The following is a 15,000-nucleotide window of genomic DNA, read 5'->3' as shown; positions in this document are numbered from 1 at the left end:
GTAAGCACAAGAGAGAGAGAAAAAAATTTATACTGAAATTGATTGTAAAGAGGGACAGCCACAAGAAAATGTAACAATTATCAAAATCCATTTAATTTTTCCTCTCAATTTCTCTCTCAAAATATGTACCGCGGTTAATAATACTCATCAATGACTATTTTTGTTCACTTAACATTGTTTGTTACGAATGCATAATTTAGTACTTCTATTATCCGTGCGCATTTGAGAACCCTGTTTAATTGAACAACAAGGGTGCTGACTTACTGAGGCTAGTCCACCCTTTCAAACAGCTTGCTCGACACCTTATCGTAACTAGCCAAGCCGTGGTCACGAAAAAAAACGTTTACACAACGAGTTTGGGTAAGATAAAGTCGGAATGCCGGTTATATACATGTCTTTTCAGCCGTAATTGCTCAATTGAACAGACATGCATTTAGACTTGATACTAGAATTGAAATTTGCGGAACACCCAAGATTGCGCGCTCCTAGCGTTGGCATGCAGTTTACAGTAGGATCAAAAATTGGAACCAGTTTTCAATTGAAGTAAAAGAAAAGTATATTTGTCTTACCATTGAGCAAAGTGTCGTCTGCTCTTTTTCTTTGCAGCTTCTTCTCGTGATGTTGCCGCTCCAAAAGGTGGCTTTTGAGCCACCATTGGGTTTGCTTCTTTGGGTGGTAATCTTAACATGGACCTTTCAAGGTAGGGAAACATTTTGACACATCATCCCGGTGAAAACAGTACGGGACATAAGTGTACACTTTCCTTCAGTAAAGAGAATTTGGATTGCGAATCCACTTGAGCTCAATTTCAGTTATGCAAGAGGCTGGCCTAGCAATATCTTGTACAATGCAGCTTTCTCTTTTACGGGCCTTGCTTACTAGCATATTTCTGAATTTGAATAATTAGGAAACACTAATCTACTCGGTAAAATGGTCAGTAATCTCCGTAAAGTAAGTAAGTTATATTTCTTACCTCTCTATCCTTCTTGGATAAACTGCTTGTGGGTGATTGCCCTTTTCTTTCTCGGATCATATTTTTTGTTTGCAAATGGCAATTAGGCGATTCGAGATACTAGCCTTTCCAGGTTTCAGCGAAACAATTCAGCGTAGTACTTCAAGTAAAAAATTAAACAAGTAAGTTAACGGTTTGTGGACATTGTGAAGTTCATTAGTTGAACTAGTTTATTCAGTTGTTGTCTTGTTCTCAGAGAAAAAAAAAGAAAAAAAAAAACAGCTTAGCCGTGCCGTCTGTTTTTTCAAAGGTTAAGTTAGCGGTGTCAGAAATTCGCGAAGAATTCTAGCTCTTTGTTAAAGTCGCTATTTGACAAATGACTGCCTTTCTCAGAAAACAACATGATTCCAGCGTTAACCTTAAGGGCATTTTTTTACGTTATGTGCAAAGAACAACTGTAGATGAACTGATAAGGATGATTATTAAATTCCTTTGTTATGAATTAAAAACTATTAGGATTCGACACCCGCCAAAGATATACGGGGAATCCTAGCAAAATGTTCTTGTCTCAGCCGAAATAATTTGTTTGTGCGTCAAGTGGTGCGCATGACTTCATCTCGGTTAAGATATTTCGAAGTGTTTCGAGCAACCACTACGTCATGGCACTCTGAAGGCTCTCTTTGATATCCAAATTTTCTATATTTTATGTGAAATTTACTTGGAAGGAAATTTTTAAAAAAAATTGCCATATCATGACGATGCAATACAATGTGACAAGTCGGTCTTGTTACTTGTAAACAGCCCCAGGTAATTTACCGAGCTCGCTCAAGTGAGATCAAAACACGCTATTCACTGCGTGCTTGATTTTCCGCCTTGTTATTAATTTACAATATATGAACATAGTTTAGTAAAGTACGATCGTCCGGATGAGTGTAGTCCTGACAAGGACTGATTTAGATGACACTGACTGACGTTTCGACAAACTGAGCGAAAGCGAAATTCATCTTCAGAGTCAGGGGGAGTCATTGGTCAAGTTATTCGTGATGTTATTGGTGGACTGTTAGTTGAGCCTAGATGTAATTGGCTCTGAAGACTAAACAGTGATTGGTGCATTTCGATCCGTCTAAAGGTCTAAGGTCTGTACTTGAATCGTAAAATACGTTGGGCAGTACTGTGATAGAGTAAACCAGTGTGTTGTTTGTCTGTTGTTGATGCGGGAAGTTGTAGGCATCGGTTTATTGGTGTCTGTTATAAATTAGTAAACCAGCTTTCAAGTACGATCCGTTGGTAGTAATTAGTGTTGCAGAGTCCCAGTCAATTCTGTGGTTTGTCTGCAGATGGTGTTCAGCAATGTTATTTTTGATGTCACCGTTGTTAATAGCTTGTCTGTGTTCAGTTAGTCTAACGCTCAAATTTCGGCCGGTCTCACTTATATAAGTGGCCTGGCAGTCGCAGCATTTGATCTTATAAATTGCTCCTTGCTTTTCCTTAGGTTGAACTCTGTCTTTGACGTAAGTCACTAGTTTTCGTAACCTGAGGTAGTGATGGGTCTGTGAGAAACACGGATTTTGTAAGACTGTAGGATCATTGGGATAATATTAGAGGTTCCTTTGATGTAGGGTAGGAACAGCTAAGGGTTCTCCGGTTTCCACTGTTGTTGCCGAAATCGTTCTGCAAAACATGGAGGAACAAACCCTGGCAAGTAACAAGCGAACAATACCACTTTGGTTACGCTTCGTTGACAATACTTTCACAACTCTGCACAAAGACGAAATTAACGTTTTTCATGAACATCTCATCAAAACGACGACATTCAGTTTAGCAAGAAGATTGAGGATAATTGTAATATTTCTTTTCTTGGCTGATTGGTCACCCGTGAAAACGACAGACTGCAGACGACGGTTCACGAAAAACGCGCCCACACTAACAGACTCCTTAACAAATCATGTTACAACCCTATTTCACACAAAGCTACAGCAATACGGATCTTAACAAGACGCGCGCTACTGGTTTGTGACTCACACGACAGCTTAGCAGATGAACATAAGTACTTAGACAACGTTTTCAATAAGAACAACTACACCCGCGACGCAACAGTAAGCGTAGAGAACCACACGCAACAAACACTAACCTGACACCTAACAATACAGTGACTACACCCTACGACATGGACGTATGGATGCACGGTGGCGTGATTACGTCATAGTTCAATCCAGATTTCCTGGAATCGATGGGTTGCCATATTTTCTTAACCATGGTGCTCCGCGCTCGCGCCTTGAGCGCTTTCTCTTTAAAAAAAATGCATTGTCCAACTTGTAAATTTCACGCGAAAAAAACGATATCGTATGAATCACGAAGCGAAGTGAAATTTACTGTGGATATTCACCTGTTAGGCGATGAATTTTCCTTGAATCACGTGAGTTTTAAAGCCATATCAGAGCACAGACGCCTCAAGCCCACAACCCGATTTTGCTATGCAAACTATTATGTAATAAGAAAATGTAACAGTGAAAAGGGTTCAAAATTAAGTTAAGATGAACGGCTTGACCCTGCGATCCAATCGAAAAACCAGTGTCTGTTTAGCGGTCAACTTGAAAGAAAAAACAGCTGACGTTGACGAGTTCTAAACTCGAGCCCGCGATACGTGTTATTGGTCAGCGGATGCCTTGTTTTGACAGGAGTCAACTGACCATAACATAGATTCAAAGATGTAAGGGTATGCTGTAAACTAGCAGGAGTATGGTCCCCATGATGAGCCCTAAATTGAGCATATGGTCACGTGATAATGGTCGTATTGTCATACACGGAGGGGTGGACGTTTTAAATGTGGGGTACTTAAAGCATATTTCTGAGGATCAAGGGAACATAAAACAGAATTTCTAGGAACAGGGGAACTTGACAAAAGTAAACTTTCCTGACCCTCTACAAAACAAAGTTAAAGTGCATATGACTCGAAATTTCACCACCATTTTATATTTCAGGCTTTGCTTGATTTCGTTATTAGAATCTTCCTACAAACGTCCGAAGTGAGTTTTTTCGCAGCACGAACTTCGGCATTTTGGCCAAAAAATTGGGACATTTCCCCCACAGCCTAAAGTGTCTTCATGAGTTCATCAGTTGGGTTAGATTGCAGCGACAAATATAAACCACAAGACAAATCGGCGAAACTGCCGAAAATGTTGTGCAGAAATTCCAGGTTTACGCCAGGTATATCAATGAATCTTTTTTTCCATTTGTCCAAAAACACCAGCCCAGTTTCAAACCTACGAAGACTTCGATCTGGAGCTGTGTTTTGGTCAATCTAGCTGATATGTCTGAGCATAGACATAACAAAAGGAAAGGAAGATCAACCAGTGATTACAACAGATCGAGAGCGAAGGAAAGCGTAGAGTGAATTGATATTATTGCACGGGTGAGCCGTTGCTCTCGATCGACTTCGTTTAAAGTTAATAGAGGAGAATGGTTATGAAACCCGAAAAATTAAACTGCCTACTAGATCGTGTTCACTGTCGCGCCATAAAAAATATATGCAAAGCCGTACAATGGAAAAGGCCAAGAACATGAATGTTGTAGAAGACCAATGATCACCAATGCATAAACAACTTGACCAAGTCTGCTAACCTTTCGCTTGCGAGACAATACACATGAGTTTTAACACACCTAATATACTTGAAACGTTGAAACTGCGGAGAATCACAACGAGAGACATTTTTTCCAATCAAAACGAATTTCATTGTCTGGTGTTACTCAAGTGACAATTCGGAAATTTAAAATGCTGTATTTTCAAAACCAAAAACATTGCGCAACTGGTAACTTGAAAAAGGTTTATTTCTAGGTCATCTTCAACCTTGTATAGATAAAGATGCGGGAGACCTCACGGTTTTGATTTTAGAATATGTGAAAACCATCTAGTCATCCAACGTTCGAATTCTAAACGCCTTCCTAATAAAATTCAAATTTTAAAGATACCTCGCGTCTTTTAATGATACAATGTACACAAATGGATAATTTACTCAGGTTCTTAGAGAGATCCTTAAGTCCACGGACGAGGAGAGCTGTAATCTGAATTCCGAGAACTATAAATACAACTGATTGGCTTTGGAGTGGTGTAAAGACACCGCAAAACTTCGCCCGATGTGGATTTCTCGCCAAATTGTTGTTCTTCGTTAAAAATAACCCAACTACAACTGCCAATAAAGAAGATTAGGAAATACTCTATATTGTTGTGTGCACTTTTGCCGCTTTAAATCGTAAGTAAAAGACGCTCACAACCGCACTGAATCTTCGCACAAGTTGCAATCTTTACACAACTGATGGCATCAAAATCCTCAACTCGATCCCAGGCCTTTGTCCAATATATTCCTTAAAAATAAAAGAGCTTTCTTCGCATTTTAGATGTGTTCTCGTAACATAAATTAAATTGTTGTGGTACAGAAATGCTTCTTAGACCATTACTGTTCATGTGCACTTTAAGCTGTTTCTTGGAAGCAAGGGAGAAATTTCGATGTTATCTACGGAACAAGGGAACATGTAGTCACTAGGAGGCCCTTATTATTGTGTTTTCGTATTTTGCATTCCTAACGCGTTTCCTGTGCTTGAAATATTCAAAGAAATGAGTGAATGAACGATTTGTAGATTTTCTGAAACGTGATCCCTCAAAAAGGATGGCTTCTTTGCAAATCCAAGTATTCCGTGAACAGATTAACATGCCAAGAACCAGAGAAGCAGCCATGTTAATTCAAAATCAGCGAATAAACTTTTACCTGTAGGTGCCTTTGGCTGTCCGGAGGATCCCAGCTTGTACTTCATTGACCAGCACAGTATCAACTGTATTGACCTGAAGACATACAATTACACCTTCCACCATGTCAATGTTAAGACTGTGAAGACGGGTTTTACAGACACTGGAGCAATAGACATCCACCATGAGAAAGGCATAATATTTTGGAGCGACTACGCCCAATTTACTATCAACAGTATGGATCTTGTTACTGGCGAAACCAGGGTAATGAACAATGTTCTCGGCTTCTGTATTTTAATTACGTTAATTAACAAAGACGTTTTTGTTAACTATCTTCTCTTGTCGGGATCAACTATACTGTAAATGCAAGATCAGTGGCACCCAGCAAAAAAATAAATTGTTTTAATATCCCATGCATTGCATTCTGTATTTCTCATTGTTATGGATGCTATGAAATTTCCGAATGCATTTTGTAAAATTTCGAGAGAGTAAATTCTGTTCGGATTCTTAGTTTGAACAGTTGAGTAACCGACAGAGGACTCACAACGTCTGCTCAGAGTCAACGAGCCGGCTGTTTTGACATAAATTAAGGATCCATCCCTTCTTTTTTTCTATAAAGGTACTTATACGAGATGACCTGGGAGAGGTGGATGGACTGGCCTGTGAATGGGAAAGTGAATTGCTGTACTGGACTGATTACCTGTTTGAGAGGATAGAAGTAGCAAAGATTGACGGAAGTTATAGGAAAACCTTGTTTACGACGGAAGTTTATAACCCTCGAGGAATTGCCGTAGATCCTAAGTCAGGGTAGGTACCTTTTGTTTAAACTTGTTTCACTCACCAGGAAAGGCTATGATAAATGTAATCTTTTTTAAGACATCCCTTTGCCAAATATATTATTAACCTCTGACGGTAAACTTTAAAAATTGCCTTTAATCTCTGTTGTTTCCATACAATTTTTATTGGTTTAATCTTGTATTTATTTGTCATTCAAGGTACATGTTCTGGACAGACTGGGGCCTAACAGATCCAAAAATAGAGCGAGCCTATTTAAGTGGCAATCATCGAATAAATATATTTCCCTTGGGCTACAGTTGGTTCTATGTGTTCTTCCCTATGAGTGTGGTCATTGACTATGACGCCGAACGCATTTATTGGATGGATGCATATGATAACTACATAGACTCAGCAGACCTTGATGGCCAAAACGTTGACACTATACACTACATCAGTGAAAACATTTTCCCTGCTGATCTTGCCTTATATGGTGACAATCTTTATTGGGTTGACTGGAACAGCCAAAGTATTCAGTGGTTTAACAGAACACGTCCACTGCTGATGCAGAACTTTGGCCATCTCTCGGATGTTCTTTTAACAGGCGTTGTAGTCTCAGATGAGTCAAGACAACCAGTTGGTAATTTCATTACCGTTTTGTACCAAATAACATGCATCACAAAATTTCTTGATTCTGATTGGGTGAACTAACCCTTAACACGATGCAATTTACTCACAGAATTCTCGGTTTTTATTAGCTAATAAACAATAGGGTGTGGTAAGAACCAATGAAATCTTTTGTTTTGGTGGTGTTGTTGCATTTTCTAAAGTGATAATTCCGTTATTTAATTGAACACTTATTTGTTTTCTCCACACCATTTTGATGTTCTTGCGAGCTCTTTAGCTGTAGAACTATTCAAAGGAATTGCCAGCATTTTAGCGTTAGGAGACAACCATACGAGCGCACGGTCTTAATTATTACTGCATGATTACTGTCATAAAAACCCTTCATTGCGATTACGCTAGTACTGGGGTCAATGTTGTTGGTCAAATCCGGGCTTAGGTTGGATCCGTTTTTACCTAGGTTAAACTGGTGAACCAAATACCTTTACCTTCCCTCAAGCTCTGTCTTACACATCTAAACACATCTTAATAATACGTATTCTCTTGTCGGTTTCTGTATTCATACACTTATCCATTCAGTCTCAGCATTACAACACTACACAACGACGACAAACATGCTCAACCCAGCACAGTTCTTTTCATTATTTATATATAATTACTTTTCTATAATAAATCCATGTATAATAACCAAAACTAATCCTAACCTGACCCTAATTTGAATTTTTCTGTAGGCTTAATTTAGCCTGCAAAAAAAAGTTTCTTCAATTTATCTGAGTGCGTACTCAACCCAGGTAAAGTAAGGATCATCAATTTAACATAGGTAAAAACGGATTCAACCTGAGAGTGGATTTTACCGGAAACAGTAGACGGTAACCTTTTGTTGCCTATAATGTTGTCCGGCAGTATATTTTTTTTAACAATATTTATGCGATGTAGTTTCTAGGTAACGTATGGATTCTTTATCGTATATGTGCATAACTGCTACCATTGCAACTCTGGAGATCCCTCCAAAGCTTGTTCTTCGACCGAAAATGTGCCTCGCTTTATAATTAGCCCGCACGCGGACCGACGTCTTTTTTTTTTTAATCGTTTCAAGCAATGATATGGGGGCTGATTATAAAAATGTGACAGTTTTAGATGATCTTATGTGTTTGATTAGAATAAGTAATTTCATTTTTTTTCACACGACCACATCAGCTCCGCTTTTTTTGGTATTTATACTTTTAGAAGTAATTGTTGTTGTCGTTGTTGTTGTTATTTTCGAGGTTTCGATGTCCTGATGTCAATACTGCTTCGATCGAATGAGTCTCACTTGGTTAAGTGTAGCTCCGGCCCTATTTTTCTACCTCATTTGCAAGAGGCTAAACCTATTTCCATTTTTTTGTAGCGTCACAGATGCACAGTCCTCCATGCCGTGGTGTAAACAACAGTGGCTGCAGTCATCTGTGTTTATTGGAGCCCAGAGGATACAAATGCGCATGCCCAAATGGTTTACAGCTGAGAGCCGAAGACAACATGACCTGTGAAGGTTAATGATAAAATTCTCGTCAATCTTTCTTGATAGAGCGGTAACTCTATCATGTACGCTAAAATCCTAAGGAGGTAATCTCACGAGACTTTGTTATTACTCTCAAAAGCTTAATGGTGTGCACCGTGCTAGCAAGAAATGATTTTTCTCTGGTTATTGCGCAGAGTAGCTGCGGCTAACGAAAACGCACAAGGTTACCAGATGGAAATATATGATGAGAGCGGTGCTTGAATCCATTGAGTTTGATAATGACATGTCCCTCGTTTCTGTACTAACTTCTTTATTTCATCCCAAGATGGCCCGTCAGCTCCACCTCCTCCACCAGTGCCAGGTAGATATTTGCATTAGCGTAACGGTTGATTTGATAGCTAGACTTTTTCTATATTTGAGGAACATCAAAGGGTCTTGTTTTCACATACCGCCGCGCAATACAAATGAGAACCTTGAACTAGAGTTCAAATAGTAAATAATAGGTCGATCCTTGAATTCTCTCGCGAGAACAGGTCAGACACCTTAGTCCATTTTGTTTTGGCCACAGGTGTTGATCTCGCCACCGATCACTAACCATTTTCGAGCATTGGCAACCAAACATTAAATTGGTTAGGAGAAAGGGGAAAGCAATTTTTGAAAGCACTGAAATTATTAAAATGTTTTTGTGTAAAGATGATGCTGACAGAAAGCATATATTTGCACACATATGATAACTAATAAGATTCCATCCACTTCTAGAATCTCACAATATCAAACCGTCTTTTTCCAGTTTTCATTTTGGTCTTGATTTTTATCTGTTGTGGTCAGAGTGGTGCTACGATGTGCAATTTAGATCGCCGCTGTCCGACACTGACAAAGGGTCAATGACTACGAAGCCACCTCAATTACTGACATCGTGTTAAAGCAAACAATATCATGGCTATAATGCTTAAGGTGTATATGTTCGAGAATGATATATATTTTTAAATGAAGAGACTTAAGTCCTTCAAGCAATTAGCCATCTGCCTCAGGGACATGTGTAATCTACCAATTATCTCTATTCGTCACAAAAACACACAAAGGAATGAAATTTTCTTCGTGGAGTATTTATTCATTTACTGAAAAGGCAACAAAACGAAGAGGTGAGCACTTGTTCAATTTACCCCCACCCATTACTCCCCATGTTTGCAAGTTATAAATGAACGGGTTTTTTTTGTTTCACGTAGAACTTGTGATACGTCTTAGAGGTTCCAACTACTCTCATGAAGGCCGCGTCGAGGTTTATTATCAGGGACAATGGGGAACAATCTGTGATGATCATTGGGGATTCAGAGAGGCCACAGTTGTATGCAGAATGCTTAATTATTCCGCGGCAAGCTATGCCGTCAGGTACGCTTATTTTGGGGAAGGTGACTATTCGTCCCCGATCTGGTTGGACAATGTCAAATGCCGTGGTGATGAACAAACCATCGCAGCCTGCACGCATCGTGGATGGAATAACCATGATTGTAGTCATTACGAGGATGCGGGAGTGATTTGCCTTAACGGCTCCGTTCCACTGTCAGAAAGTAAGGCAAATTGTCCATTTAAAGCGTAGTAGTTAGGCTTTTAATTAAGGAGTAGAGGGATTCTATTCTGACCTGCGAAGTAACGACATTTAGGGTATGATTTTTTGAAGGGGTCCGGAGTTTTCAAGCCGCTGATTCATGTTGACTTGACAATTAAATAAATACTTGTAATGTCGGACAAGTCAGTCTTCTTGACCTTCTAAACTTGAGCTGTACCTAAGACAATCACAGAGGTAAGTTAGAACAAGATCTGCCCAAGGATAATTTGATCACTTATTCATTACAGCCCTGGAGATATTACGCAGCGAAGTTCTGAAACTCTTTGCAGGATGCAATGAGGAACATTAAAGATTACATAAGTGTGTAACACAAATAAAAAGCCATATATCTTATAGATTTTTTTCAACTATGAATAGTTTTATATTTTGTGCTGTTGAGTTGTTTCCTTTTCTTTTATTTTTTTAGTTTTTTACAGTGGCCCACCCGAAAACTAGCTGTAAGACTAAATGCAAAATGCACTGACCACTTAAAGTATAAAAAAATAAAGTCTTATTCTTATGCTAACGTTTTCTTTGTTGTTTTCATGCTGTAATATCAAAAAACCAGAACATTGCAACCGATTGTATATTCTAGGACAACCTTTTCACAAAATTTCATAATATCATGCATTGATGTCTCTGTGGAGTTTTATTAATCTTATATAAAACTAAAAAGCGACTGAATTGTGAAAGCAAAAAAAACCTCTTCAAACAACTATTCTTCTTGCTTTACTTTCTAGGTCCAACCTTATCACCTGGCCCCCATCCCGGTAAGTTAAAGAAAGGCGTAAACTTAAAATTTTGAATAAAAGTTTCCGTTGAAAGACATTGTAAGGCATATTTACTTTCAAACGTTTTTGCCCTAAAAGCTGTCATGTTTTATTTTTTTGTTTGACGGATACGTTTTCCAACCACTTGTTGACATTTAAACTGTCCTTAGTAAAGTAAGCTCGGCACGCACCAGTAAACCCTCAATTCCGACGTTCTCTTGTACTGAAATAAGGCCATAATTTTTTTGTTTATTTTAGAGTTAAGAGTCCGTTTGAGGGATGGACCAACGTCTAATCAAGGACGAGTAGAGCTGTACCTTAATGGAACCTGGGGAACTATCTGCGACGACTACTGGGGAATAGATGAGGCAAACGTGATATGTCGCATGCTGGGTTTTTCGCAAGGGGCATGGAGCACTCATTGTTGTTCCTGGTATGATGATTACTCCACTCCAAGTCAAATATGGCTCGATAATGTTCATTGTGTCGGTGATGAAACGAGTATTGCTCAGTGCCGTCATGGCGGATGGGGAAGTCACAATTGCTATCATGCGGAAGACGTCGGAGTGGTCTGCAAGTATACTCCGCAAAGCTCAGGTAAACGATTAACTTTTTTTGGCATGCTTATCTCGGTATTACAATATTATTAAGAGTTGGCGATTTTCTTAGCTCTTCCCTTCCTTTCACTACATGAAGAATATCGTCCTTTTGCAATCGAACCAGTGTGATGCAATGCGGCGTCTTTGCTGTTCGTCGACTAGGTGAGATCCCGAGCGTATTGTCTTCGAAGGAGCAGGGATGGCGCAGTGGTGAGAGCACTCGCTTCCCATCAATCTGACCCGGATTCGATTTCCTGAATTGGCGTCACACGTTGTCATGCCGCACGTGTTAACCAGCGGCCTTCTAATATTACATGCGCGTGCATACCATGTGTGTGATCCTGTTTTGTGTTGAGCCGCCCTCTTGATTAAAGTAAAAGATCGTTGTGTTATAACCAAGTCTGAATCATTACGCGAGACACAACAGATCGGCGACGAGGAAAGAAAAGAATTGGAACCTCTGCCACGATGCCGATTGGAAAGATAGAAGCCTTGGACGAAACTAGCGACGACTGAAACGCATACGTTGAACGAGTTGAACAATACTTTATTGCCAACGACATTAAAGATGAAAAACGAGTACCAATGATACTTAGCCTCATGAGAAACAAAACGTACCGATTATTGCGAAATCTGTGTGCTCCAGTAAAGTCATCCAGCCTTTCTTTCAAGGATATCGTGGAAACACTTTAGCAACATCATTCACCTAAACCATTGCTTATAGCAGAGCGATTTCGTTTCCACAGAAAAAGCCAACTTGAAGGTGAGACCATTAGTGCTCTCCTGACTGAATTGAGGAAATTGTCACTGTGTTCTGAGTTCGGAACGAGCTTAGATGACTCGTTAAGGTATCGACTTGAGTGTGGACTACACAACGAGCTTATCCAGAAGCAACTGCTCTACGAACCCAGTTTATCATTGGCCAAGGCAAAGGAAATTGCCCTCGCGCTGGAAGCGGCAGCGAAAGACACGAAATCTCATTGTTATTGATGTGGTTCCAGTGAACACGCAGCAACCCAGTGTTATTTTACTAACCAATCGTACCGGAAATGCGGGAAAGTGGGACACATCCAACGCGATTGCCGCTCGGGAAAGGGTCAACAGTCCGCCAGTCGAGGATTAACATAGGAAGAGAATTGGAAATTACATTCCTTTGAGATGGCGTTATGAGCTTGATGATGACAGTTTGATCGGGTCCTTAGAAATCAACGTTGTTAACCAGGCAGTTGATGACGTTGTGACGTTATCTGGGTTACCCCAAAGGTTGGCGGCCAAACCCTAAAGATGAAACTGGACCCTTGTTCAACGGTATCTACACTACCTGTTCAGAAATACAAGGAAATGTTTCCAAACACAGCCCTGGTCACGACTGAGGCCATTTTGAAAATCTACTCAGGGAGGAAGATAGCACCGGAGGGCAAACTGCATGTTCGTGGGGAATACAACAACCACGTCAAAGACTTAACATTGTATGTGATGAAAACGCAGGGACCTGCATTGTTTAGAAGAGATTGGCTACAACAGATCCGACTCGATTGGAAACTCATCTGTGCTATTGCTAAAGAGAAGCCAACTCAAGACACCCAAAGGAAGCTAGAGGAACTCCTAGACAAATACAACAAAGTGTTTCAGGACGACATTGGCACACCTAAGTCAGCGAAAACTAAACTCACTTGAAGGAAGGTAGTCAACCAAGGTTCCACGAAGCAAGGCCCGTTCCGTACGCCATGAAACGGAAGGTAGATTCAGAGCTGAAACACTTGGAAAAAGAGGAAATATTATACAAGGTAAAATGTCAGAGACTGGGCAAGTGAACTCTATTGTGCCAGTGGTTAAGCCAAATGGTACCGTGACAATATGCGGCGACAGGAAAGGAACAAGTTGTGTCTTGGATAACGTGATAATCACAGGCAAGGATGAACAAGAACACCTTGACCACCTGGAGGAAGTACTGAAGAGGCTGAACGAAGATGGCTTACTAGTAAACCGTGAGAAGTGCGAATTATTTCAGGAGAAGATCACTTACTGTGGACACGTAGTGGATCAAGACGGGTTACACAAAATTCAAGAGAAAGTTGATGCAGTCGTTCACGCCCCAAGACCAGAAAACGTTCGTGCACTCTAAATGGCTTGAGGTTATTCCGATGGCCCCGACAAACACCACCAGAACCCTTGAGGAACTGAGAAAGCCTTTCACCGCACATGGTTTACTCAAAAAGCTTGTCAGTGACAATGGACCACAATTCATCGCAAATGAATTCCGAGCATTCACGAGGAACAATGGTATCAAGCACATAAGGCTAGCCCCATACCATCCAGCTACAAATGGACTGGCTGAACGTTTTGTACAAACGTTCAAACAAGCTCTTCGCGCGACAATGCCTGAAAGAAAGTCTCTCTCTCAGAAGTTGGCTAACTTGCTACTGTCCTATAGAACAACGCCACATAGAACGACGGGGGAAATTCCAGCCATACTCCTTATGGGAAGAAACATCCGGAGAAGACTAGATGTCCTGAAGCCCAACACAAGGAAGCGAGTGGAAGAGAAACAGCAGGGCCAAGAGTTTAGATCAAGTCAAAGCCCTACCAGCAAGCTGGATGTAGGTCAAACAGTTGATGCCCGAGACTACCGTGGAGTAAACAAGTGGGTGCCTGGAGTCATCACAGCCCACTCTGGACCCTTGTCCTATGAAGTCAGAGTCGCCTCCTATACAATTTACCCACGACATATCGATCAACTCAGAGAGTCTGCCATTACGGTGGACCATAAGACGGACGACTCAGCCAAACCCAGCAGTATTTCCGGCTATTACACAATCGACCTATAATAGAGTACCACTGATCCCTACTTGTAGTGGCTTGCAGTGACCCCGGACCAAGATATGAGTACCCCACCTAGCCACCCCTCAAACAGCCAGTGTAAGGACAGAACTAGCAGCCCAGAAACACCATGCAGACGTTTATCCCCTTAGACTGTGAAGGCCCCCAGATAGACTTGACTTATGACTTTTTTTTTCATTATTACTTGTATTTGGGGGGGGGGGGGGGGGGGGGTGCCATACCGCACGTGTTAACCAGCAGCTTTGCTAATATTGCATGTGCACGCGCATACCATGTGTGTGATCCTGTTTTTTGTTGAACCGCCATCTTGATTAAACTGAAAAGATCGTTGTAACCAACCAAGCCTCAATCACATTTACGTTGAGTTTATTGGTTCTCAACTCTGCTCCAAGGTCTCTTTTTTCGTGTGGGTACTCCGGTTTTATCCTCTCCCCCCAAACCAGCCTACGATTTGATTTGCTTTCTGTACAGTGCCCCCAATTAGTGCTCCAGCGCTAAATACAATTGACACTTTAATAAAGTTTATATTGCATCCTCACAGAACATATTATTGGAGTGCCTTGTTGTTCCCTAATAATGAGTTGCCTATTTTAGT

At 40.6% G+C, this 15,000-nt stretch overlaps 1 protein-coding gene and 1 long non-coding RNA gene across 2 annotated transcripts in view; both read left to right on the top strand.

Annotated features, from left to right (window-relative positions):
- Window positions 1–259: 259 nt before the first annotated feature.
- On the top strand, window positions 260–6,345 carry LOC138020689 (uncharacterized). The gene is made up of 4 exons (XR_011126331.1): window positions 260–360; window positions 607–700; window positions 5,722–5,957; window positions 6,313–6,345. It is a non-coding gene; the product is annotated as an uncharacterized lncRNA (long non-coding RNA).
- A 464-nt stretch (window positions 6,346–6,809) lies between these two features.
- Window positions 6,810–15,000, top strand: part of LOC138037257 (uncharacterized) — a 162,934-nt gene continuing 154,743 nt past the window's right edge. The window contains exons 1-8 of the mRNA XM_068883226.1: window positions 6,810–7,107; window positions 8,479–8,619; window positions 8,915–8,950; window positions 9,816–10,157; window positions 10,936–10,965; window positions 11,224–11,562; window positions 13,394–13,674; window positions 13,784–14,360. Coding sequence (XP_068739327.1) covers window positions 6,810–7,107; window positions 8,479–8,619; window positions 8,915–8,950; window positions 9,816–10,157; window positions 10,936–10,965; window positions 11,224–11,562; window positions 13,394–13,674; window positions 13,784–14,360 — 2,044 coding nt within the window. The remainder of the gene's footprint in view (window positions 7,108–8,478; window positions 8,620–8,914; window positions 8,951–9,815; window positions 10,158–10,935; window positions 10,966–11,223; window positions 11,563–13,393; window positions 13,675–13,783; window positions 14,361–15,000) is intronic.

The sequence above is a fragment of the Montipora capricornis genome, chromosome 2 (genome assembly GCF_036669925.1).
Source record: "Montipora capricornis isolate CH-2021 chromosome 2, ASM3666992v2, whole genome shotgun sequence".
NCBI classification, from domain to species: Eukaryota; Metazoa; Cnidaria; class Anthozoa; order Scleractinia; family Acroporidae; genus Montipora; species Montipora capricornis.
This window is presented reverse-complemented; position numbering and strand designations above follow the sequence as displayed.